We start from the raw sequence: 26758 nt of genomic DNA on the forward strand, positions 1-26758 counted from the left end.
TTAATGTTAAATAATTCAGCACAGCAGTCACCTTCAGAGAATGCTTTGGGTTTATTTTTTACAGTTGCAATCCCCTGTAACTATTCCACCTCTGATTGCTATGTTTAAAACACTAACTATCCAGAAGTGTTCACATCAATTTAAAACACTTAAGAGGACCCAAATATGTTAGGCAATACTTCCTGACTCTGCATGAAAAATTAGACAGGTGAGAACAACAGAAAAGTAGTATCTAAAGAAAAAATATACAAAGTTTAGACAATATTTTTCTTTCAAAACTATTTGCAAATAAAATTCTGCTGAGCACTGGGTGAGATGGGGTGAAAGTCGGGGAGGGGGTATAGTACATTACAAGTCACTGTGAAAAGTCCACCATAAGGACTCAAGGTCCTTAGGCTCCAGCTCAGCACATAAAACATCATCTGGTTCACTGTCTGAACACTGTGTGACTCTGTCCTTCCCCTTTTTAAGTGTAAATCTCGCCTTGCTATCAGCATTTCCCGTTCCTCAAGGACAGAAATTTTGCTTCATACCATTTCTTTCCTCCAGCGACTTGCATAGTAGTGACATGTGTGCAAAATGTGTTTGTTGAATTGACTAATCAAAAGCCTAAAGACATACACAAAATGATACATCAAAAGAGTGTTGTGTTACAAGCAGCAAATATACATGCTCCCATCTCATTTTACTTACATTTCTCTTGGTTGAAAGAGCTATCATGCTTTGCACTATGGCTATTTGTGCTGATACCTCTCTCTGTTTATTCATCTCTGTATTGCACACAATCTACTAAAATTCTTTATAGTTGGTATGAGTTGAATGCCATGAATAAAGTCAATAAATGAATTTTTTCTTAAAGTCAGTTTTGCAAGAGGTTAGGACAAAGGGCTGGACTTAGGTTGATGGATAGGGAATTAAGGCTAGGAAGTCATTTGAGGTGGTATAGAATAGAAATACAAAGGATGGAGAATGAAAAGTATGTGGCAAATAAATCAGCTTGACTGAAGGAGAAGGTTCAAATAGAAGGAAATGGGAGATGAGGGTGGCAAAACAGGCAGCATGGTGGGTGAAGGCTTTGCAAGGCTAGTTAAAAATCAAAAATAGAATCTGAGGATGATTATTCCCATTGTTGAATTAGAGAAAGGTAGAGACTAGATGGAGGACTAGTCAGCCTATTGAAAAATTCAGGTGGGAGGAGAAGAAAGCCTGTTGAGAACCTTGGCTGTGTCAATGTAAGGAAATGGATACACATAAGAAATACGGTGATGAAAGAAGCAGTAGCTCTCATTGATGTTGAATTGTAAATAAAAAGACCTTATAGGATAGCCAAGACATATATATATATATATATATACACACACACACACACACACACACACACATACACACAATGGAATATTATCCAGCCATAGAAAAGAATGAAATAATGCTATTTGCAGCAACATGGATGGACCTAGATATTATCATACAAAGCAAAGTAAGTCAGAAAGAGAAAGACAAATACCATATGATATCACTTACATGTGGAATCTAAAACATGACACAAATGAACCTATCTATGAAACAAAACCAGACTCACAGATATAGACTTGTAGTTGCTAAGGGGGAGAGGAGCTAGAGATGGGAAGGATTGGGAGTTTGGGATTAGCAGAGGCAAACTATTTATATATAGGATGGATAAATAATAAGGTCCTACTATACAGCACGGGAAACTATATTCAATATCCTGTGACAAACCATTATGGAAAAGAATATATATGTGTGTGTACGTATGTATGTGTGTGTGTATAACTGAGTCACTTTGCTGTACAGCAGAAATTAACACAACATTGCAAATCAACTAGACTTCAATAGTTTTTTTTTTAAAGACCTCAGGACTTCCCTGGCGGTCCAGTGGTTAAGACTCTGCCTTCCAGTGCAGGAGGCGTGGGTTCGATCTCTGGTCGGGGAACTAAGATACCACGTGCCGTGGGGTGCGGCCAAAAACTTAAAAAAGGACCTCATTGGAGTTAATATATATATAGAGAAAGAACATTTGAAAATCACTTGGAGGAATTGAGGACCATTGGCTTGGTGTTATCTTTTGCAGGAGTCAGAAAAGGAAAAATGAATACCTAGGGAACTAAAAAATGAACCTAGTTTTTGACCTATTAAATTTCTATTGTTTGTTCTTGAGACACCTAGGTGGTGCCCTTTAATCAAATGTAGAAGTGTGACTAAAGTAAAATTTTAGGGCTGAGGCTAGAGATGGGTTTTGAAAATAATGTACAATGTCCATGCATTAAAAGCACCACTGTAGAAGGAAAAAAGTCTAACCTAGCCAAAGAAATTTTGATAGTGTTCTACTGAAATTGCAATGTATTTCCCAGTGTAATCACCCACCGTTACAACCTTGTGTTCAGTGATGAGGAACATAAGCGGATCACCAATGATCCACGTGTAAGCCTGGTTTGGACCTTACCAGGTCGCCTGCCCTGACTGTAAGCTACTGGAGCACAGGGGCTGCTGTACCTCCCACTGCGTGAACACAGACGGCTGCCCAGGGGAGAAACTCAGTAAATGTTTGTAAAATTAAACATCTCCGTTCCTGGCTCTAGCACTAAGCAATTCTTTCAGTAACTAATTTTTATTTTTAACATCCCCAAGGTTAATCCTAAACAAAAAAAGAAAACCTTACCTTTTATTTGCAAAACATAATTATACTACTTTAACAGCCTTAAAAGACTTAGCAGTGACGCTATGACCTACATTACTTACATTAGTGGATATTTTCTTAGAGAACATGAAAATCCAGAGTGGGAAAGTGACGCTTGCTCTTCAGAGACCAGAGCTCCACCCCCGCCCCACTCCCCCCCCCCATCCCCCTGCAAATCGCGGGGCAATAAAGGGACAAGTCACTTAGAAATGGCATTCTGATTTTTTTTTTTTTTTTTTTTTTTTGCGGTACGTGGGCCTCTCATTGTTGTGGACCCTCCCATTGCAGAGCACAGGCTCCGGACGCGCAGGCTCAGCGGCCATGGCTCACGGGCCCAGCCGCTCCGCGGCATGTGGGATCTTCCCGGACCGGGGCACGAACCCGTGTCCCCCTGCATCGGCAGGTGGACTCTCAACCACTGCGCCACCAGGGAAGCCCGGCATTCTGATTTTAAATTACGGTTTGGGGAGTTTCTGAAAAACTGTCTGATGACCACAGAGCCACCAAAATGGCACTGCGGCAAGGAGTCTAACACCATAGCTCTCCTCTGTGTGTCTTTAGCCTGGGAAGGAGACATCAATTTCACCTTCAATGTTTAGAGCCTGTTCTACTTGCTTGAGTTATTGATTAATAATGTTCCCAGTTTGCTTTAGTGCTTTTCAGAAGCTGTCACTTCCCACCTCTGGCCGTGACATGTCTTTGATATATCAATCAGGAAAGTCACCTCTGCTTTTGTTGCCCTAAATATCAGCCAGGCATTTACGTAGCTACAACCCTATTCAGAGCATTGAGGGAGATTTTAGACAGGGATGCTCTTCAGTAAAATTGCAATTATTTGAGCAACTTCACACCCACCTTACCCAGACTTCGGGAACTCTGTCATTAGGAGCTCTTCCTTTCCCCAGTTAAAAAACTGCCTGTAGGACAGGATAGGTTACAATCATCCAAAGGTACAAATTACTGATAACTCAATGTGTTACTACTTACTGAGATGTTTTTGTATTTTTAAAGAGATTAAATGTCTTAACCCTAAGGAATTTATTATAATTTTGCAATTTCAAGTACCAGTAAGAAGATAGAAAATATATGTCTTAAATAAGATACGAAATGGGGGTGGGGGGTGTCTTCTGAAATTATGCCATGTAAATAAATCCACTCTATTAGGGATATATTTGGCTTTTGATTCCTTTATACCAACACAGATACTATAATTTTAATTTCAGTATAAGATGACTTTTAAGACTGAATTTCCAAAACCCTCTAGAGGAAATATTTCCAAATATTAAATTAGCCAGTGTTTGGTAAAGAATAGGACCATCTCAGGTCATTAGGGAAAAGCTAAATTTAGAAAAAAAAAATCTGTGCAGATGAACTCAAGGTCAGTGTTTTCTAGAATATCTTCATTTTATTTCCTGATGATAAGTAGTAGAGTCTGATGCACTCAGGTTGACTTTCAATAAATGTAGGTTACCTGGTTGCCTGATTTGTTTCTTTTGATACTGAAATAGGCCAAACATTTGTATCTGTTCAGAAATGATTTCAGGTTGCTTTTTATTCTAAACATAATCTGTATTCTTTTTTTAGTGGTTACAACAGCTCCTCTTGGATGGCATCTATACAGTTCATTACCATTTTTGAGAAATCTTCAAGCAACTTGAGCCTAAGTCGAGCACACAAGCTGCTCATTTGGGAATACCTGTCCCCTACCACCACCACCAGGCAATAAACCCTAGATTCCTCTTCTGCCTTGGTCACCCAAGTAAGTTTTTATTAATAGTCTCTGTGGGTCTTTTTTAGGCTTTAGTTTTAGAAGTTTTAGGTTTGCATAAAGTTGAGCAGAAAGTACAGTGAGTTCCCATGTACCCTTTCCCCCTACCTCACCCCCAGTTTTCTCCACTGTTAACATCTTGCATTAGTGTGGTATATTTACTACAATTGATGAGCCAATATTGATACTTTATTATTAGCTAAAGTTCATAGTTCACATTAGGGTTAACTCTTTGTGTTGTACATTCTATGGGTTTTGGGTAATGCATAATGATATGTATCCACTATTATATTGTTATGCAGAATAGTTTCACTGGCCTAAAAATGCCCTGTGCTCCACCTCTTCATCCCTCCCTCACCCTATCCTGCCCCCAGCCCCTTGCAGCTGCTGACCTTTTTTCCTGTCTCCATAGTTTTGCCTTAGTCTATAGGTTTCCAACTGTATGTATAAGACAGGGAACAATTTGACTAGGGTAGGGTCATAGAGATAAAACAAAGGGGATTTAAAGATTTACCATAAAGCACATTCAAAGATAGCATGGGAACTACATTATTTTCACCAACTATATAGATGCATCTATTTATATTTTATTCAACTAACATTAATTGATAACATACTATGTGTCAGCAGTGCTTTAAGTGCTAGAGTTAACAATAGTAAGCAAGGCAGACAGCTTCTCTGCCCTCCTGGAGTGTATACTCAAATTGAGGGTAAAGGAAAAGGACAGAAATTAAACAAAAAGTCAAGTATTTTCAATAGTGCCAAGTAAGATAATGGAAATCAAATACAGTTATGTGATAGAGTGACAGTTGGAGACAGTGGTTAGGGAAGGCTTCTCTGAGGATATGACATTTGAGCTAAGAATTAAGAGATAAGACGCAACTATCCATGCAAGAGAAGAACACTCCAAGCAGAGGGAACTGCAAGTAAAATGGCCTGGAGATGGGAACAAGCTGAGTCTGAAAGCCCACGTGACTGGGTGGAGTGAGCAGGAGAGAGTGTATGGGGGTGAGGCAGGGAGAAGCAGGTGAGATAGATAGGCAAGGCTAGGTCATAATTGGTCCTGTAAGCCACAGTAAGGAGTTTCAGTTTTATTTTAATGGGAAGCCACTAGAGGCAGGAAAGTGATATGATCTGATTTACGTTTTTAAATGATCACTCTGGATCTGCAGAGTATCTTAAAAGACATTTTAAAATAAATACTACTGTGAATACACCAAGAGTACTAAAGATGCCAAGCAATACAATGCAAATCCTAAAGTAAAAATGGTGTTTCAAGATCATCCTGGCATGTATCTGGTCCTTATCCACAGCACCCCAGAAAAGAAATAACCAGCTGAAACATTAGCAGTATTTTTGATTATGTCCACAATCTGCCAAGTTTACCATTTGGTATAGGGATATTTACACTGAAAAATCATTTCTATAGGGAACTATAAATGAACACTTCATTAGATGTATTTCTGCTTTCCATGGGAATTCCCTGGCAGTCCAGTGGTTAGGACTCCACGCTTTCACTACCAAGGGCCCAGATTCACTCCCTGGTTGGGGATCTAAGATCCCACAAGCCACGTGGCATGGCCAAAAAATAAAATTAAATTAAATAAAAAGAAGTACTTCTGCTTTCCACTATAGCCTTTTATTTTAAACTTTGGAAAACCATGCTGTACCTGCGATTAGAAATTGCATTTTAGAAATACAAATAAGAAAAAGCTGATGTTCATATTTGGCCAGCAGATGTGGTACCAACACCATGGGACGCTTGGGGATGTGAAATGGAAATTGGCTGACCACAGTCCAGGTGCTTTTCTGCTTATTACAGGCCCAGCTCCAGGGGACCAGGCTCCCCTCTCAGTGAGTGATTTTTCTTTCTTAGCTTAAAAGAGAATTGGAACAATAAGTGATTTCCACTGTCTGTCTCTATGGCAACAGGTACCCTAATTTCACCTCTTAGATGGCAACTATACCTATTCACTGAATAGCTTTCAGTCCCTACTATTATGATGAAAAAATTGATTTCATGAAAAATGCTATTTATGTTATAAGCAAACTTATCCCCCAGCAACCATGAAGTACAGTTTGTAAGAGGTAAAATCATTCATAAGCAGAATATACTCTGTGGGCTTTTCTTCCTTTTCAGGTGTAGGATATTTATCCCCAACGTCTCTCTTCTAGTTGTTTTTGGATGATAAAATATTATTCTTTTCTTCCTTAACATTTATTTTTATTTAATTATGAAAATTAGTCAGGTTCATTGTAAAGAGTTTGGCAAATACAGAAAAAATATAGAAAAGCATATGCAAGAAAATAAAACTCACTCTCCTTACTTAAAAGTAATAACTATTAATATCCTGCTAGCATTTTAGATATGTATACATATAAATACAACTTAAATGCTATAGTGTATATTTTTTTGTAACCAGACTCTTTCACAAAACATATTATGAGGAATTCTTCACATCATTAAGTATTCTTCCAACATACAATTTTAATGGTTTCAAAGGAGTCCATAATATGGCTTACTGTATTTTATTTAACTTATCCCTCTATGCTGAAATTATTAACCATAAATGTTTATGTACACATCTATTGGCTTAGAATAAATCTCTGGATATGAAATACATGGATCAAATGGGATAAACATTTTAAATTATATTGCCAAATTTTCTCCTCAAATTATATCAATTTATTTTCCCACTGAAGGTAGATGGATAAGAGTATCCATTTCCTTAAATTCTTTATCAGAGGTACAGTTTTTAAAAAGAAAAAAATTGCCAGTTTGATGGAGAGGGGAAGTATCTCATATTTCTATAACATCTTAAATTTAAAACTTATTTTAAGGTTAAATATGTTTTTACACTTTTATTATTTTTTTAGGGTGAGGAGATATATAAATTGCCTGTTCACCTCTGAAGCAAAGACTATTTGTTGTCCCCTAATATTCATTCTACCTCTGTTTCTTAGTAACAGAAGAGGTGACTTTTAGTTGAGCACATAGCGCTTTAAAATAAAGACATTTCCCATTTTCATTTGCAGCTAAGTGTGTCTATGTGTCAACTCCAGGTAGGAAAATGTGATCTATGCTTTTTCAGAGAAACGTCCTTAAAGGGAGAGGATACTGCCCTCTTTTTCCTCTTCATCATTCCTGATGGTTAGAATGCAGATATTATGGTTAGAGCTTCAACAGCCATTTTGGACCATGAGGATGTGCTAGAGATGGTGGAGCAGAAAGCTAGAGGGAGCCTAGGTTCTTAAGAATTTTATGGAAGTGCCACCCTGCATGGCTGGTTTCCAGATTTTTATGTGAGAAAATAAAACTTTGTGTTTTTAAGCCATGATTAGTTTGCATTTTTAGTTTCATGAAGCTGAACTTAATCCTGACTGATGTAGATTAAGATTTTTTTCCTCATTTTTTTTCTCATTGATTTTTAAGTGCTCTTTCTATTTTAAGGTGATTTACACTTTACCTGGCACACATGTCGCAAGTTTTTCCAGTTTTTCATTTGGTCCTAATTTTTTATGGAATTAGGATATGCAGAAATATAGTTATTCTTAAATTTATTTGTTATTTAAATTCCATTATATATTCAGAAAAATCAGATAACAGTATTAGCGTAGAAATATAAATTCCAGAGAAATAGTTTGTCTCAACCATCATAAGGCAGTACTGAGGCATAATTTTACTTCCTATAGGTATGCGATTAAATGGTGACATTGCAGGCTAAAGCCATTTAGATGATGAGAAATTGTGTATACTTTTGAGGACTTAATCAATAATTCATTGCTTGCTAAAGCAGAGATTTTCCATTTTTAATCTGTGGAGCTCTAGGCAATGCTTTTGAGCATTGCCTCAGAGGTCTCCACTGGGGCTTAGGTGGGGCTGAGTGGGCCAGCTCTGGCTGCCACTCCCATTTGAGGTTTTAAAGGCAGTCACTCTGTGTTATTCACTGGAGTTCCACAAAAGAACCCCTGCCATATGATTTCCTTCCCACACAGAGAAAAAATAGAGAGTAACAATTTCCTACCAGATCATAAGCAGCCAGCATCTTTTTCTGCACGTCTGGAATGGCCCCCAGAGGCTCCAGATGAGGAAAGTTGTCCTTCATCACAAGAGAGACGGAGGGAGTATTGTCACTGGTAATGAGCCGAGAGGACAGGGTCAACAGGCACTGCTTCAGATTGGCAATTGGAGGGAGTCCGCACAGTTCTTTAACAGACACTATGGCATTCTGTGGGGAAGAAAACATGGAATTACACTTCTGACCACATGACACATCCCCCCCCAGCATTTCTAGGTTTACACAAAAGTATATTCATTAAAAGCATACCCTTAAAAACATATGAAATTTGAAGCAAACTAGATTATAACCAACCAAACATGTTGAGATACGCATGGAGATAACACACAGAGCTAATTCACAGCTACACTTCATCTTTCTCAGCTTTTAACAACTGCCACAAATATGCCACAAAGCAAAGCAGATGATGACCCAAGGCTACACAGTGCTTTTCAAAGCAGGGTTGTGGAATATTCTGGAATATCTGAAATGTTCTGGACAATGCACACAAATTAATATTGACTGATCATGAGTATCTTGTTAAATTTGTATCATGATAATCATAAAAGCATGTCAGTGGTTGTACATTGGAGTGCATCTTCTTTGAGTTTTTCCCCTCAAGGTAGCAGGCTGCTATTACTCATCATACTCCTTTCACATAACCATCAGTGGTATTCCTTTGTCATCCCACCAGAAATGCAGCTGACGGACACACATAATAAAACACATTTCATGTAAAGCTACATTTGTCCATGTGACAGGCGTTTAAAAGATTCATTGGAAATAGAAATTATGCCTATTAACAATGAACAATACCTAACCTAATGTGTGTCTCATGAATTTAGTGACAATGATGGTATCCATTTTTCTAGTAATTAGGCTCTAAATAATCCCAAACCAAAAAATATCTGAGATGAGATAAATTATCAGTACTAACTGGAAAAATTTTATCTATAGCCAACTCTCCTTATTATGTATTTTAAACACGTAATACATGAAAAGGACATATTCCAAGAATTACATAGAACTACATAAAATCTACTTCTAATATATAAAGTCAGGTGTAGAAATGACTTATAACTAATCTAACATAGGGGTTTATAATAGTTATAGAATTATGTCAGAAAAAGTCAGGTAGATAATGCTGATATTTGGAGCCTATTTTTAAAATAGCAGCCAAGGCAACCCACCACAAGTTGTACATTAACAATCTAAGTATTTGTATGTGGTTTATGTAATATAGTATTTTCTATCATTTTGGTGATTTAAAGTTGATTTTAAACCCATTCCAGAATTCCTCTGTGAAATAATGTAAAAATAAAGTTTTCACCAAGTCATGGTTTGGCATTCAGCATCACATGACTAAGAACCATGAATGATCATTGGGTTTTGGTGGTGGTTAAGTCTGGATCTAAAGCTCAATATTCCTATTTATTAAATGCAATATTTGGGAAATTACTTAACCTCTTCAAGCTTGTTTCCTATTTTGAATGTAGGGATTTTTGGTGAAGGTTACTATAAAAATGTTAGTTAAAGGAGCAAATAAAGTACATTGAAAAATATTCCTCTCCTGCTTTGCTCTCATACATAGACTCCTACTGCTTCTGCCAAACAACATCTTCTTGCACATTGCAGGGACTAAGCAAGCATTTGCCGTTTGATTGTTTCTTAGTAACATGAGCCTAGAATGAGCATATTAAATAGTCTTGAAGAAAAAGGTTTGCAGCCATCTCTGATTATAAGCATTAATGAAGACAAGAAAACTGACACTGAACTCCTACATGCTAAGGCTGGGGAATTTACATATACTCTCATTTAATTCTCATAATAATCCTGTGATGTAATTATTACTATTTTTCTTACCTTATGAGGAGAAAACTGATGACCAGATATCTGAAATAATTTGCTCAAGATCACACAGGGATAGAGTTTAATCCAGAATCCATGTCCTTTCAATTAAAGCACATTTCTAAAAGAAGACTAAATAGTTTTCAACAAGGTCAAGTGCTGAGTTTTGTTTGTTTATTAGTCTTCTTTGTTTCGTGGAGGGTAATTTATTATTGTTGTACACAAACAACTAAGACATCATCTAATAGGCATTACATTTGTTTTATATGACTTCAAATACCTTTCTGTGTTCTTATCTGCAAATATTTTACATGTATACTTATAATTAGTATGCATGTATTTGTATATATAAAATTTTGTATGTTACATGCACATATAATATTTTATATTCTATTCTTTTCACACTGTTTCATATACACATTCCCGTATACCAATTTAGTTTTGTACTAGGGACATTTAATGGATATATAAAGCATTTTGCTACACTGATACTCCATTAGCTGGCTTAGTTCAGGCCAGATTTAACATAGCATTCACCATTAGAAACATAAAATATATCTGTTTTACAGAAATAAAGTTACAGATTTAGAAAATAAACTTATGGTTACTGGGTGGGGGGGAGGGATAAATTGGAAGATTGGGATTGACACATACACACTACTATATATAAAATAAATAACTTATAAGGACCTACTGTATAGCACAGGGAACTCTACTCAGTACTCTGTAATGGCCTGTATGGGAAAAGAATCTAAAAAAGAGTGGATATATGTATATGTATAACAGATTCACTTTGCTGTACAGCAGAAACTAACACAACATTGTAAATCAACTATACCTCAATAATTTTTTTTTAAATATCTGTTTTATCACAGGCAATACTGAATTTAATTCAGCAGTACATGGGGTCACACATCCTCTGTGATAATATTTTGAGGAATCAGATCATTAGTAAAACACAATGTTCACTGGTGAGAGAGGGGTCAGAAGACTCAGGAGTAAGGGAGGACAGTATGGGATTTTTCCTACCTGCATATTTTCTCTCATATCTATGGCTTCTCGTAAGGGATGAACTGCTATCTTAAAGATGTCATCTATGGTTTTAAGACCGATATTCCTGAGCATGGTATATTCCCGAACTTTCTTCCCCATTCTCACTGAAAGGCTGCGCTTCTGTGGCTTTCCTCCTCCACTTCTATTAGTTATTGCTATGTGGACAAAAAGAGTTACATGCTCCATGATGTCACCCACAAAGGAGCGGAGGGGAACATGCCGATATCCAGGCTGCAAACATTCAAATGGTATTGTATATTGCCCTATAAACTCATCCCCGATGTAGTCGTCGTCCAGAACCACAAAACGGATCATGGCCAGCTCAGGCAGGTTCACTTGAAACTCAAATGTCTCATCAAAAATAGGATTATCACTGTTTTGTTGTACAGTTTTAGTTCTTTGTTCTGAACAGTCGGCTGGAATTCCATGTATCTCTATACACACGTAGGGATCTATGACATCCCCTTTGGCACAAGCTCCCTTGGGCTTTGGGAAGTTCTGACCACTGATGATCTTAATATGAAGCACTAGAGGAGACACCCCAGGTACAATGCCCTTTGTATTTGCACTGAAGTAAGAAACTTCATCGCGCATGATAGACGGCCTTAGAACATAACCACATCCTCCATTTTGAAGAAACCAGCCTGTGTGAAGGTCCATCATTGGACCCGGAGTCTGGAAATTCATTGCCACAATCTGACAGCCACAATTCCAAAAGTCCTGTGGATTCAAGTTACTGGAATCGATTCTCATGGCACTTGGATAGATTCGTGATAAGAACTTCTTATTATAATTTACAAAATCCTCTGGGTATTCATTTGCAATTCGGCTGGCCTCTGTTTCACTAAATGAACAAATTTCCCAATAGTTTTGGCTTTTCATAGATAGTTCAAAATCCCTGTACTGAACAGATTTACAGATAGACACCAAGTCAGAGAGCTCCCTACACAGCAAGATTTGTTTCTGCTCACCATTGTAATCTACTGACATCCTTCGAGACATTTCAGCTTCTTCATCTTCGTCTGTAACTTCTCCTTCTAAAACATCTGGATCAGAAGGCAATTTCTTTCCTTTCACAATGATCATTCTTTTTAATTTTTCTGGTGATGGGAGGTAGGATTCTGACGGCAAAGGTGCTTCAGTATAGAGTTTACTGCCAAAGACCTTTTTCATCTGTTGAACCATTACCTTCTGCTGGGGTAGGGAGCAGTGATTCCCCAAGCAAAGAATGAGTGGGTACTCAGAAGCCACAAAGGCAAATTTATTTATCACCTCTATGACGCTTCGAAAGGAAACGTGTGTTGTCATGTTATTTCGATTACAAAGGATTGGTTCATTGTCTGAACCATCATTTACATCAAGTTCAATGCTTCGACAGCCCATTTTCAAAGCTCTAACATACCCGTTAATGTCAGCCGGCCCCCTGAACTGGTCTTCTATGAGATAGGTGTTGTGAGAGGCGTTGATGTAATAGTGAGATAATGGCTGGGTCATATCTTGGGCAACCTTTTTTTGTTCAGGATCAAAAATGTCACATTCTGGTGACAACAAATACTGGGTAAAGCCATCAATTGCAAGAAACCCTTTCTGACGTCCCTCTTCAGAAAGCTCATATCTCCGAATGATGTCTAAGCACATGTCCTCGGTGATATGGGTGACTCCTTGCTCAGCTTCTAAAAAAAGCATGAGATCATTGGCATCCAAATACTCTTTGTTTTTACATATCTGTACAAGTAAGAAATACACTTCTGGCCTGGTGCAAAGTTCACAAAAAGCTTCACAAAACTCCTCTTCTGTCACTCGGGTGGTTAGCTTTTCTTTGCTCTTCTGGATTTCTTTAAACTTTAACCTGATCTTGGATTCCTTCAGGGTAGGGTTGAGTTGTTTTATTAACTCTACAGAGGTGTCTTCCAACATAATCCCATTCCCATCGATATCTGCTGCTTCAAACACCTTTTTCAACCACATAAACCTTGGTGTGTTCTGGTTGCCCTCCATAAAATCAAGGGGTTGCTTACTTCGAGAAACCAGATATCGTAACCCTGACACCCAGATGTTTGCTACATCTGCTGAATTGGCAACTAGGTCCAACGACTCGTAGTTTTCCCCGTGGAGTATGGAAAAGGCACAGTCCTCACAAATCTGGTCAGCAAGGCCATTGTTTCTAAATGTTTCTGTGTTCTTCCCCAGTTGGATCTCTTTTATGGCAGAAATATCAAGCTTAGCTTTCTCAAGGTCTTTCTTGGAAGGTTCCCAGCGAAGAGCTTGGAGGTCTGTGTCCAGAGTGAAAAAACGGTTGTAAATGCGAGAATTTGGCCGTACTTTCTTCAGTTCACAGCCAGCTTGCATGAAGCTGATGCAGTCACTCGCGCTACTGATTTTCTTTTCTGATGGCATGCTGCTGAAAGACACGGTTTTCTTTCTTCCACCACATTTTTGGTTTGCAGGATCCTGTAAAGCAATTTGAAAATAATGAGTCAATTTCCTTTAGAAAATAGACAAATTCAATAACACTCTATGAATGCCTCAGACTCCATTCAGCAATTATGATTATTTGGACAAGAGCTAGCCTAAATTTTACCTTTTCACTGTTTCAGAAAAGAGAAATTGCCAAGAAAATTGATATTATTAAGTTCAGGAAAAAAACTTATTCTTCCAATGCCTGTGTGTTCTTTGAAATAAAATCAAGTATTAAGTTAACTACAAATCACTCTTATTTGTTCATTAAAGTAGATTTCCTAAGATTCTCTACCTGTTGGTACTTTGACAACCTTGCTCATGTCCCTATAGATATATGGAAGAAATAAAGCTGGATTTCTTTAAAAAGTTTTCCTCATTTACACTTTGCAACAGTTTAATTTTTATACTTAAAACTAGTTCAAATAAAAGATTTTTACCTTAACATGCATTACATCAAAAAGGGCTTACAATATAGCTTAACTAAAAAAAAAAAAATCACTTTTTTTCCTCAAACTATTTTGAAGAATAAAGTCAACTTGAAAGTCAGATTGAGAGCTAACAATAGACAAATGACTCTCACTTGAGCAATTTTTCAGATATAGGTAAACAATTTAAATGAACATTATGATAGAGTTGCCATAGGATCCAGCAAAAGATGAAAACTCTAATTTGAAAAGATACATGCACCCCAATGTTCATAGCAGCACTATTTACAATAGCCAAGACACAGTAGCAACCTAAGTGTCCATAAACAGAAGATGTGATATATATATACAATGGAATATTACTCAGCCATAAAAAAGAATGAAATGATGCCATTTGTAGCAACATGGATGGACCTAGAGATCATCATACTAAGTGAAGTAAGTCAGAAAGAGAAAGACAAATACCATATGATATCCCTTATATGTGGAATCTAAAATATGATACAAATGAATCTATTTACAAAACAGAAACAGATTCACAGATGTAGAAAACAAACTTATGATTACCAAAGGGGAAAGGGAATGGGAGAGGGATAAATTAAGAGTTTGGGATTAACAGATACAAACTACCATATACAAAATAGATAAACAACAAGGTCCTACTGTATAGCACAGGGAACTATATTCAATCTCCTGTAATAAATCATTATGAAAAAGAATATATATATAATAATATATGTAATATATATCTGAATCACTTTTCTGTACACCAGAAACTAAGACAACATTGTAAATCAACTATACTTCAATAAAAAAATAAAAATAAATGAACATTATGAGATTCACACCTACATTTCAGTATAATGCTATTAGCAGCCACTGTGTAAAACCAAACAGAAATATGAATGGATCCACTAATTTTTGAGGTTCTTCCAATGTGAATTAAATTTTGAAGCCTTTTGCCATAAGATTTCACAGGGAACACTTGCATCTTACCTTTTACCCATTTCTGTTAAGTATCCTTGTATCTTAGTCTCACAGAGTCCCGATTTCCTCAGCCCACTTGGCCCTTCCCTGAACAACAGTGCCAACAGGGCATCAAACTTCATCTGTGCAGGTTAGTGTATTTTAAGCAGGTGAATTTCTTGTGGCTATTTCCTTCTTGGGTGTGTCTAGGCCTTTTCACCTATTATCTTTTCTAAATTTCAGGTCCAGTCCTCTGAACACTCATAATCATAAGACAATGTATTTCATCTTAGTCCTAGACTATCCACTGTGTCTATCACTCTCAATTCATTTGCACTGAATATCTGAACAATGCCACTTAAAACTGGATTTTTCTTTATATTTTCTTCTGTTCAGACCATAGACTCAAATTCACAATGTTCCCAATCATATTATCAATTCAGATAATTCTCCCAGGAACAAATTTCCCAAAAGTACCTTAGTGCATGTTTAAAGTGCCCAATTTTATAAAGCATATCAAAGAGGCAGCAAAGTATAGACAGCAAAAGGCATGGTCATTAGGGTAGAAATAACTAGTCTCCAGTTGGTATTATCCCACTCACTAGTGACCTTGGGTAAGTTACTTAGCCTCTCTGAATCTTAATTTTTGCTTTTAAGTAGGAACTAATAATCATTATATATAATAGAGCATTACTGTGAGACTCAAAAGAGAAAATGTTCATGAATATTCTTTGTAAGGTTAATCTTTTTGAAGGGAGAGGAACATTTCATCATACACCTAGTCTCTGTAGGACTTTCAGTAGGCACTGACCAGGATACTGGGGGTTATCCAGAAGTTGATTCATTCCTGACCTATGAGCATTTAAGACAGATCTTCAGTGAAAAACTGAAAATGTTTAAAAACAGCCATATGATGTTACTATTTTAAACACTGAAAAGTGTAGCCAAAGTAGTCTAGGCTGTTTCCTTCAGGCATTCTTTTAAAACTGGTTAGAATTTCTCTTCTAAGGTGTCATTTAATTGCAGTCTTGCCTGTAAGAGTCTCCCTATCTTATGATTCAGAAAAAGGCAGGATGATTTATTATTCAATGGACTAAAACCTTACCTGTGAAAAAGATACAAAATTTGCTTTAGTTATGGGATGTAGGTGGGATGATTCATTAACTCAAATATATATATGATCTTCAAGTGACAAAGATATAAATTTTACTAAATTTAGATTAGAGGATATTGTCTCTTGGTGCCCTGGCATTTAAGAACTTAGCTCCTGCTTTTCCAGAGAGTTGTTATTTTTAATTATCCCACAGTGGTCAATTTCCTCATCTTTAAGTTAAAAAACAACCATAAACCTTCAGCTGTTTATATGCAGATGCACTATTAGAACACATTTAAATTTGTCACAGCTCACATGCTCAGAAATATCAGATGTTTGTGTGTATTTTTCCACACCATCAAGGCAAGAACCTAAAGGTATTGCTGAGATGGGATTAATCTAACAAGTAAAATACTGAAGGAAACTGTGAATTGTGATGGTAAATTAGACTGTGACTCAGCTTTTAAAGCTACTATTTCACTAGACTTTTAAGTATTGAGAGCTTTCACATTAAAAATTATTTTTATATAAGCAGATCATATTCCAAATAAGATGGTTGTCAACAGAATTATAAAACCTCTAATAGTTTCTAACAAAGCTTAAATGGGAAATCAGTGTTCCTCTGAATGCATGTATATATTTCCTCTACCCTATGCATGGTATTATATGACCCTTCTCCATGGTCTAAGTGCCAATCTTGACTTCAGCCACTATTTTTTGACATTTTGACATCGCCTCATATCAAGACTTTCTCTCCTAGTAAGATAAGTCTTCAAGAAATAAATGTTTTGTTTTGTTTTGTTTTGCAGTACGCGGGCCTCTCACTGTTGCAGCCTCTCCCATTGTGGAGCACAGGCTCCGGACGTGCAGGCTCAGTGGCCATGGCTCACGGGCCCAGCCGCTCTGCAGCACGTGGGATCCCCCCGGACCGGGGCACGAACCCGCGTCCCCTGCATCGGCAGGCGGACCCTCAACCACTGCGCCACCAGGGAAGCCCCAAGAAATAAATGTTTTATATCTACCCTACAAAAGAATCCACCTGCCTCGTAATGCTTGTTTCTTGCCTTGACATGCAACTTTTACATGATTATAAAACTTAACCTAAAATGCTTTAAAACTTGAAACCAGTGGAAAAGATAACAATCTTTAGGTTGTCGTCTCACAAAGGACAAAATCCAAAGTTATTACAAGCCCCCAAATGAGCAAATATATATACTTTATATATATAATATATAGAGAGAGCCATAGTACATATGAACAAATAGTTTGTTTGCTGTTGACTAGAGCCAAGATTATTTATATTCAAAATATGCTGGAAAAGTTTCAGGACTCTGATGTTTCTCTACGTCTGTTCTTTCAATGGTCAAGCTATGCATTAGCTCTGAAAAGCTGGCAGAAGGGGAGATGGAAACTGTTAGAGTAGACGGGGACGACGGGCTACTCCAAGTCTCTTTCTGAGCTTCTTCACCACCAAGGCCTCTTTGCTGAGCCCTACACCCCTCTGTAGTTCCCTCAAGAAGATCTTAGCAGATTGATGGTGGGAAAGGAGTACTATTCTAATAAACAGACTGGGGGTATCTCCAACTGAAGAAAGTTAAAGTACTGGTTATAGATCTTCCTGGTGATAAATACACCAAAAAAAATTTGATGATGAAATAAGAGCACATCCATTGCAGTTATCTATATATTAGGAAGACAGGTACTTTGGGCACTTTCCAAGAGAAACCAAAGTTTGTTTTTAGTTCCGGTGTGCTTTTGCCAGTTTCTAGCTCATGAGATGATTGAATTGACTCTAATGACCATAAGGTCATTATTATAAGGAGATTATTATAAGGTATGAGAACTTGACATTTCTTTCAAAGCTAAATTTCCTCACTCTGGAATGAAAAGAAGAGGCTAGAGTACAAATTCCTCCCCCCCAAAAATTTTTTTCTTAGAGCAGCTTACAAAATAAAAAGTATGAACAGCACATTGTGATGCCTCTACCCCCTAAATTAAAGCTTAGCCTCATATTCTAGTGGGGTCCAAAAATTAGTCAGGCACTGAGCTCAATTTTTTCTATTTCCAAACGTTTTGTGTTTAAGTTTCCAAATTATAATTTCACAAGAAGGGATCACATTTAATCAAGTTATATAATAAATAAACCAAACTGTGTTTATATGTTCTCTGAATATTTCCAGATAAGACCTTACATTTGGATCTACTGTCTTCTTAAATTAGTCAATACTCTACATGAAGGATTTAATCATCAGAATCAAGAAGAGTCTCATAAACTGGCAAAGCAATAGACAAATGTTTTAGTCTTTTATTAAAACAGTAGAAGACATTGATTTGTCTATGAAAACTGTTTCTAATATATGCATATCAAAGATAATTTCTATCTAACCTCATGATATAAGGGTTGATGTCTAATCTTAAGAATAATTTCAAAATATTAGGGGAAAATGGTCAAATGTTCTAGTTTTTTTTTAATTTTTCATTATTTTCTATAGTACTGTTGCTTATACACTATTAGGAGTAGGGTACCAGTCATGATCACATGAGATTCCCACACAAGAGTAAAGGCTTTATAGCTCCCTAAATGTGTTTTATTAAACTAAAGTTGGGGGAAAATGTTCAGATAAATTGAATTAATAAACCTGTTTCCATAAGTTCCCATTGGCATTTGCTCTCTGAGCCTAACAATATAAGATATGCTGCAAGTTCCTTAACAAAACTCAGCAAACAAAATCATTTTTCGGGGCTTCCCTGGTGGTGCAGTGGTTGAGAGTCCGCCTGCCAATGCAGGGGACACGGGTTCGTGCCCCGGTCTGGGAAGATCCCACATGCCGTGGAGCGGCTGGGCCTGTGAGCCATGGCCGCTGAGCCTGCACGTCCTGAGCCTGTGCTCCACAACGGTTGAGGCCACAACAGTGAGAGGCCCGCGTACCACAAAAAAAAAAAAAATCATTTTTCATCAGAACACACTCATAAGCCCCAGAGAGAACTCTGCTTATTCAATGAAAGCACAGTTTTGAGTCTCAATAATGAATTATTTCAATATAATAATTTCAAAAAAAGTGTACTAAAGCAGCACAAAAATGTGAATGTACCCAATGCCATAGAACTATACATCTAAAAATAGTTAAAATGGTAAACTTTATGTTATGCCTATTTTACCACAAAAAAAGAACATATTGAAGCATTGTACAAAACCTTAAGAGTAAAGGAAACAAACCCAGGTTTCCCTACCTCTGACCTGATAAGCATGTTTAAACATCTAATTGTAATGTAATGTATTCCTTCCATGTTTTTTTTTTGGGGGGGGGGTAAGTTGTTATTAAGTGAATGACGATTCTTTGTTAAAACAGAACAAATTTACAAAAACTTTAAGAATGGAAATCAAAACACCAGGTATAAAACTGTGATTAGAAAGAAACTTATTTCATAATACAGAAATCCAGCTACATAAATGCAGATACACTAAAGTGACATTCGCTTTTCTTTTTTAGTAAAAGATGGGGGGAAACATTTATTTTTGAATAGTTCTCTTAAGAAAGTCTCCACATAAAAATTTAATAGACTATAACTAAAAGGCAAGCAAAAATATAGCACATAAATCTTATTTTCACCATAAGGAGCCTATCTTTTTCTAATAGACAACCTATGAACTATAACTCTATACTAATAATATTCATTCTGGTTTTATGAACTTCCAAGCAAAATTCAGAAAAGGTTTAGTTGATACATGAAACCTTCAAAGGATTGTAGACAATATAATCTAGGACCCAAATGAGCCCCAACAATGGATGCTGAGAGGCCTTTGGTCTCCATTCTTCATTCATTCATTCAACAAACAATGATAGGTACCTACTTCATGCTAAGAACTAGCACATTTAAGAGTTTTGAAGAAACTGATAAAGTCTGACTTTTGTCTTAAATATATCAATTTGGATGCACACTAGAAGGATGTGATATGGACAAAACTGAAGATGGTGCAATAGGTAAGCAGCATTAAAGGAAAGAGACTGTGATGGCCTGAGGTAAATAGCTAATAAAAGGAAGGGTGAGAAGTGGGAAGTATCAAGAAATAGGAGGTAAAATCAGAAGTTCTTTATTCAGTCTAGGATGACTCCTAGGTTTCTGGTTTGAATGAGATGTGAATGGAAATATTGCTAAAAGAGAGGAAATACAAGGAGAGGTAAAGTTGAAAATGAAGTAGGCTTACTTCAGGTTATGGTGGATTATAGATGAGTATGGGCCATCTAGGTGAAGAGGCTGGGCAGAGGAGAAGACTTAAAGGAAAAAAAAAAAGGCTAGGGGGGTAAGAGAACCAGGAACATGAGTCTCACAGGAACCAAGGAGCAGATTTGAAGGAGCAAGTGTTAGAAAATAAGATGTTAAAGTGGCTTATTGGATTCAGTCATCAAGATATTTACTGGTAACTTTAATAAGAGAATGTCTTATGTTGCCTTCAAAATGGTGAGAATGGTGACAGGGGTGAGAGCCAAATTGCAGCCTGAAAATGATAAGTCAAGAGAAGGCTACCCTCACAATGATGGCTTTATTAACTTATATTGGTGATAGCTCAAGGAATGGAATCCAAGTCTAATGTACACATTAGATGTATGTAATGTGTGTCATATATACCTATATTTAAAGTATTGTGTCCAATGCGTCTATGCCCAAATCCACAACCGTGCCTGGCAGTTAGGCACTCTGGAAAAAACCCAGCCCCTGACACAAGGCTTAACTCTTCCCACAAAACTCCAGGAGTTGGGGATGGTGGTATCATCACTACATCTGTGGCCTTCAAGTTTCAAGTAAGGGAAGGTTGCAACTATAGAATTACACCATTTTTTCACATTGAAATTTCCAAAGTTATTCTCTCACAGTAAACTCAAATTACTTAATGCAAAGTCACAAACAGGTGGTGTCACTTACTTATGATGAGCATCATGTGACCCACCTGATGTCACTGTGTGGGACAGTGGGGGTGGAGGTCCTGATGGGCATTGCTGAGAAGTGGTTGAAGCCTGACCCAAGTTCTGTGAACCACGGGCTCTCCCTGGTGGCTCTCACTAAGCCTAGTTGGTAAGAAGCTGAATTTTCTTATCCATAAAAAGTGTTCATTCTCTACACCATCTTATAATTCAAGAGGATTAATTAAAGGCAATGTGTGAAGTTATTCATGCACATATCTCTCGCCAAGTTAAGTTTTATGTCTGTATTTAACATTACATTTAATTTATAAAAGGTGATTCATTTAATAAAATGCACTAAAGCCATCCCCTTTAGGAAATCTACTCCACAGTGTACATGCCATGGCTGTGTTATGAAATTCACTGAATTATAGGAAGCCGGAGACCCTCTAAACATTCTTTTAAATGACATCTCCTAAATGACCCTCCTCACTTGAAAACAAAATTGTTGATTTTCTAAAGGCAAAGATGGAATAAAATATAGAAAGAGTCTATTTCAGCGTGGGTTCTTAGTACCTTTGATTTGTTTTGTTTAATGGAGGAAGCTTTCTGCTGTGCTATATCTCACTGCAATCAATCACTCATTAGAATTCATTAAGACATTACTCTAAATAAAAGTGATTATCTCAAGTTCTTCTGCTGCATGGTTTCTACCCAGTTAGGGTTTTTCTGCAAGTATGATTCTCATCATTCATGTTCCATGCATTAGTTCAAAATACAGCATTCACTTATGCAAAGATTAACTGAACACATACTATGTGCTAGACACCATCCCAGTGATTAGTTCTTTAAAAATTATTAATCCCAACACTAATGGCACCTGGAATAAATGCTTTCTTTCCATCACACTTTTTATGCACAGGTTTTTATAACTGATGAAATTTGTAAGTAGAATAATGACAAAATCTTCAAATTTAATAAATCAAACAAAGCATATAACGAATGCTTCTAAATAAATAAAAACAGCTTTAAATAACATTGAGGATGTTTGAGAACCAAAACCACAAAGCGGCACAAGAGCTGGAGAGGTGATATTTAAAAGGGAGTACTAGTAATTAAGTACAGTTAAGTTACATCTTTACCACTAGGGCATTTATCTAGATACTTAAAATTGGACAAGAAAAAAATTAAGCTTTGAAATGTTCAAAAACTATAAAGGTCTTAGTTAAAATAATTTTAAAATTATTGCCACTTAACAAGAAAACAAATATGGTTTTCACATGGAGCTACACTATAATTTTATGCCATGAGAAAAAATCTTAAATTACATAGCCCTACCTGTGACTCCATTATTCCTAGATGTGCTAGAAAGACCTTGCCACTAACAGTGTGGCTAGTAAGAGTTTGCTGCAAGAACCCAGAAGATGGCATCAGTGGGTTTAGTCACACCAAAGTCCTGTTGCCATGTTCTCATAGTAACTGCTAATAGACTGCAAAGCACATTATTAACCACAATAGTACTGGATTTTCAATAGATTAACGTTTTTATAATGCCTCCTAAAATAACTGGAATAGCAAAATCAAGATTAAGGAGTTACATTCTATCAGTTTCATTTTGAAACAAGAGGCTTCTTTATTCTCTAGAGCATAATGAGTGGCACAGACTAAAAAGGCTTTGGTTTGAAATTTTTAACAAAACTGGGAAGAAACCAACTCAAAGGAATGGTAAGAATAACAGTAAATCATACCGAAGTATCCTTTCTGGCTCACAATTTCAGGAACACTATATCCTGATTTATATATTTTAAATGTTATTTATGATATTTGTTCAACAGTGGACTAAAGGTGAAGAATTACTTCTGCTCGAACTTTTTTCTATATACCTTCATCTCTGTGATTCATTCAAGAGGCAAAATCATAAACCTAATGAAAAATCTCTGATCTTTCATTGCAGATCAATGCTCATAGGTAAAATCAAAGACTATTCACCTGTTTGGAATTTTTTTCACCTGTACAGAAATTAAGTCCATATAGGTGAGGAGATCTGGCCACAGAGGAAACCAGATCGATATTGACTTTGGAAGCCCGTGTCTCCAGACGTCCGATCATTCTATTGTGCCATTGATTCTTGCCATTTCTGTTTTCCCCACAGAATGAGGGCACAAACCCTGCTATTGTTTATTGTGAAATCTCAGTAACTGATGGACTTTCTATTTTCAACTCTTATTTCCCCGCAAGTCCACGAGCATAGATGTTCCTTTATAGTGTCAACTGCCTTCTTGGGAAAGTCTTGTTTCTCACTTAAATCTCACCAATCTCCTCTTGCATCCTTCACAGTCCACTACTTTGTATACAGTAGTGGTACAAGGTACATCAACACTCCCATTTTTCTAGTCAAAAACATGATGTTTTCAACTAATCCAACTGCTACATGAAATGCATGGTTTTGCTTATTGTAAGTCCCAGGAGAATATGGTACAGTACTGTGTCTTAGCAGCAGCAATATGAACAAAATGAAGTGGACACAAATAAAGGTCATCTGACAATTATTTAGTGGCTTCTGAAGAATGACATGCTGCTATCAATCCTATTCCTCTAAGACAGATGTCCACCTCACACTCAAAAGCACTACATTTAAAATTTATCAGTAGCCTGTGCAACTCTCAGCAGAGGTGCCAAGAACCAAGTGCGCCTGGAGGCTGAGATATGATTCTGTCCTTCGTCACAAGACTCCCTACACAGCAGGCTCAGGAATCCTGGCTGAACTTATGCCAGAGACTACTTTGTTGTTTCTGGTGTGAGGATTAATCAGAGCTGCTCTTTATAGAAGGCAACATGTCATGGTCCCTATGAAAAGACAGTCTGTAATGAAGAATATGTAAATGTATGCCTTTATTTTTTTTAAGATTTTTTTTTTGATGTAGACCATTTTTAAAGTCTTTATTGAATTTGTTACAATATTGCTTCCATTTTATGTTTTGGCTTTTTGGCCGTGAGGCATGTGGGATCTCAGCTCCCCGACCAAGGATCGAACCCACACCCCATGCATTGGAAGATGAAGTCTTAACCACTGGACCATCAAGGAAGTCCCAATGTATGCTTTTAATACCTATCTTGCTAACACATCTCTTTCAGTGCATTGTTGTAGAGATTAAATAGAATGCCCTAATTATTTCATAGGTATAACTGTATAATTAACGCTTAATTAGGACATCCATCAGAAATTGATATATGATTAGGGAGGCGTTCAAACCTATGCATAATTTTATATTTTTTTCATTCCAACTAATGTTGCACATTTACTTAAACTACATTATCTGAAAAATTAAAATATCAATAGGAATGGAACATTATTAAATATAGTTCATGTCAAAAGTGTTCCTGAAAAATTTTTGCATTTTCCTTTGTGTGCTAAATAACCAGTTCACAGAATAGTTTCCGCTTCATTTTGACTTTTCAATTTTTAATGGTAATATTTACCATCAAATATGAGGCACCAATATATTATTTACATTGATTTCAGTCACTTTGGAATTTAAATGTATTCTCTAGTCATCTAAATTTGAATAAAACATATTTAAAACTGAAAAGGAAATGCCCAATATGTTTCAACACTATGTGAGTTCTACCATTTGTTATCATAGGGTGTTATTGGAGCTGAGTTTCAGAAACAGATGTGATTTATAAAAATAAAATCATGTAGAATTTGAAAGTTTCTAGGAGAGTAGATCTTAAAAGTTCTCATCACAAGAAAAACAAATTTTAAATATGTGTGGTGATAGATGTTAACTAAACTTATTCTGGTAATTATTTCACAATATATATATATATCAGATTACTATGTTTTACACCTAAAATAAATACCATGTTATGTGTCAATTAAATCTCAATTTTAAAAAAGAAAATCATTCAGAGTTATATTAGCTTAAGTGGAAATAAGGCTATAGTCAGCCTTGCTACAGAGCATAAAGATGAATTAATGAAATAGAATTTGAAAATGGTCAAATTCCAAGAATTCATGATTTTCTGTGCAACATTTGTTAAGGACAAGACTTCAGACTATATACATCAGTTATAAATTCCAATTGGAGTAAATATAATATATATAACTATTAGTGGTATTTCTTAGAGATAGAATCAGTGCCATTGTACTATATAGAAATAAACATGTTTAGGTTTCTCATTAAGAGAAAAAAAATCTTACAAGAGATTTAAAAACAATAAATTTACTTTATAAAAACATCTTGGAAATGTGTGTGACTCGGGACATGAAGATTAAATGTCAATTTTATAAAAGTATAATTCTATTGAAACCTAAAATACAATTCATTTGTAGTCTAAATCCATTTTTCTCTACACTCAGGGAAGTCTAGTCTACCACTTAATAAATAAATGTATATCTTAACTAATGGACCATTTCTTGCATTTGCATTAAGTTTTACAGATTCTAAAATTTATACTTAAGTTATTTTAAGCTTCCCAATTGAATATTTCTTCTGTAATAGATCCCTAAAAGCAATCTCTAAACTTTGTATAAGGTAGATCTCTGAATCACATATAAAATATAACGTCAATTCTCTGACACAATGCAATGTAAAAAAACATCCTTAATATTTTTTTCTCTTATGATAATAATAGAATATGTGGCTTCAGTACTTGTTACCATAGAGATGTAAAATCTTTGACTCAAATAGCCAACTTGACTTGAAAATCAAGATGAATCTGATTAAAGGTTTCAAGTTTTATCCATAACTTCTGGAATGGGTTAGTAGCAACTAACACTTTAATCCTTACTGTATTACCTCTCTTTAACTAAATATCGGCATCTGTCCGTGTACAACAAACAGATGGCAGAACTCAGAGAATGTGTATTCTCAGCACAGAGCCTCATTTAGGGGAAAGGCTCCCTGATACCCAGTGAAGGCTCCCTGGTCAAAGAAGAAACAAATCTATTGTCTGAATTTAGAAAAATGTAAAAGGAAATTATGTAAGGACTGTTTTTATTTGAGATAATAAAACTCAAAGTCCATAAACACCTTACTTATAGAAATTACTGAAATAATTAAATTTCTTCTCCCCACAGCATTGGGTTGGGGGCTAATGGATTTTAGTGTCACGATCACCACCTACCTGTATGACTTTGTGACAGGCAAAAAGGTCTATATCTATTGTTCTTATTTATCAGAATAATGTAATAATTTCTGCCTAATTCATACAGCTATCTCAAGGATCAAAGGAAATAAAGCATGCTAAAGCACTTTGAAAAGCATAAAACTCAAAAACAGTGAATTGTAGATCCATCTTACTTATTAATATAAGTAAAATATGGCAATATATTAAAAGAGTAATCAATTTTTCAAAAAGTCAGGTTTATTCCAGGGATATAAGAATGTATCAGCATTAAGCAAGCCATCAATGTAATTCAATAAATAAATAGATTAAAAGAGAAAAACAATATGATCCTACCTATAAATTCCTCAAAGGCAATAAA

The 26758-nt window shown here is 36.2% G+C and overlaps 1 protein-coding gene across 1 annotated transcript in view; it reads right to left on the reverse strand.

Moving 5' to 3' along the window:
* Positions 1–26758, reverse strand: part of PLCL1 (phospholipase C like 1 (inactive)) — a gene marked incomplete at its 3' end in the record, with an annotated part of 357668 nt that overhangs the window by 58191 nt on the left and 272719 nt on the right. Inside the window, exons 2-3 of the mRNA XM_079710337.1 lie at positions 11399–13873; positions 8489–8692 (exon numbers count right to left, since the gene is read on the reverse strand). Coding sequence (XP_079566463.1) covers positions 8489–8692; positions 11399–13873 — 2679 coding nt within the window. The remainder of the gene's footprint in view (positions 1–8488; positions 8693–11398; positions 13874–26758) is intronic.

The sequence above is a fragment of the Hyperoodon ampullatus genome (assembly GCF_949752795.1).
Source record: "Hyperoodon ampullatus genome assembly, chromosome: 8".
Taxonomy (NCBI): Eukaryota; Metazoa; Chordata; class Mammalia; order Artiodactyla; family Ziphiidae; genus Hyperoodon; species Hyperoodon ampullatus.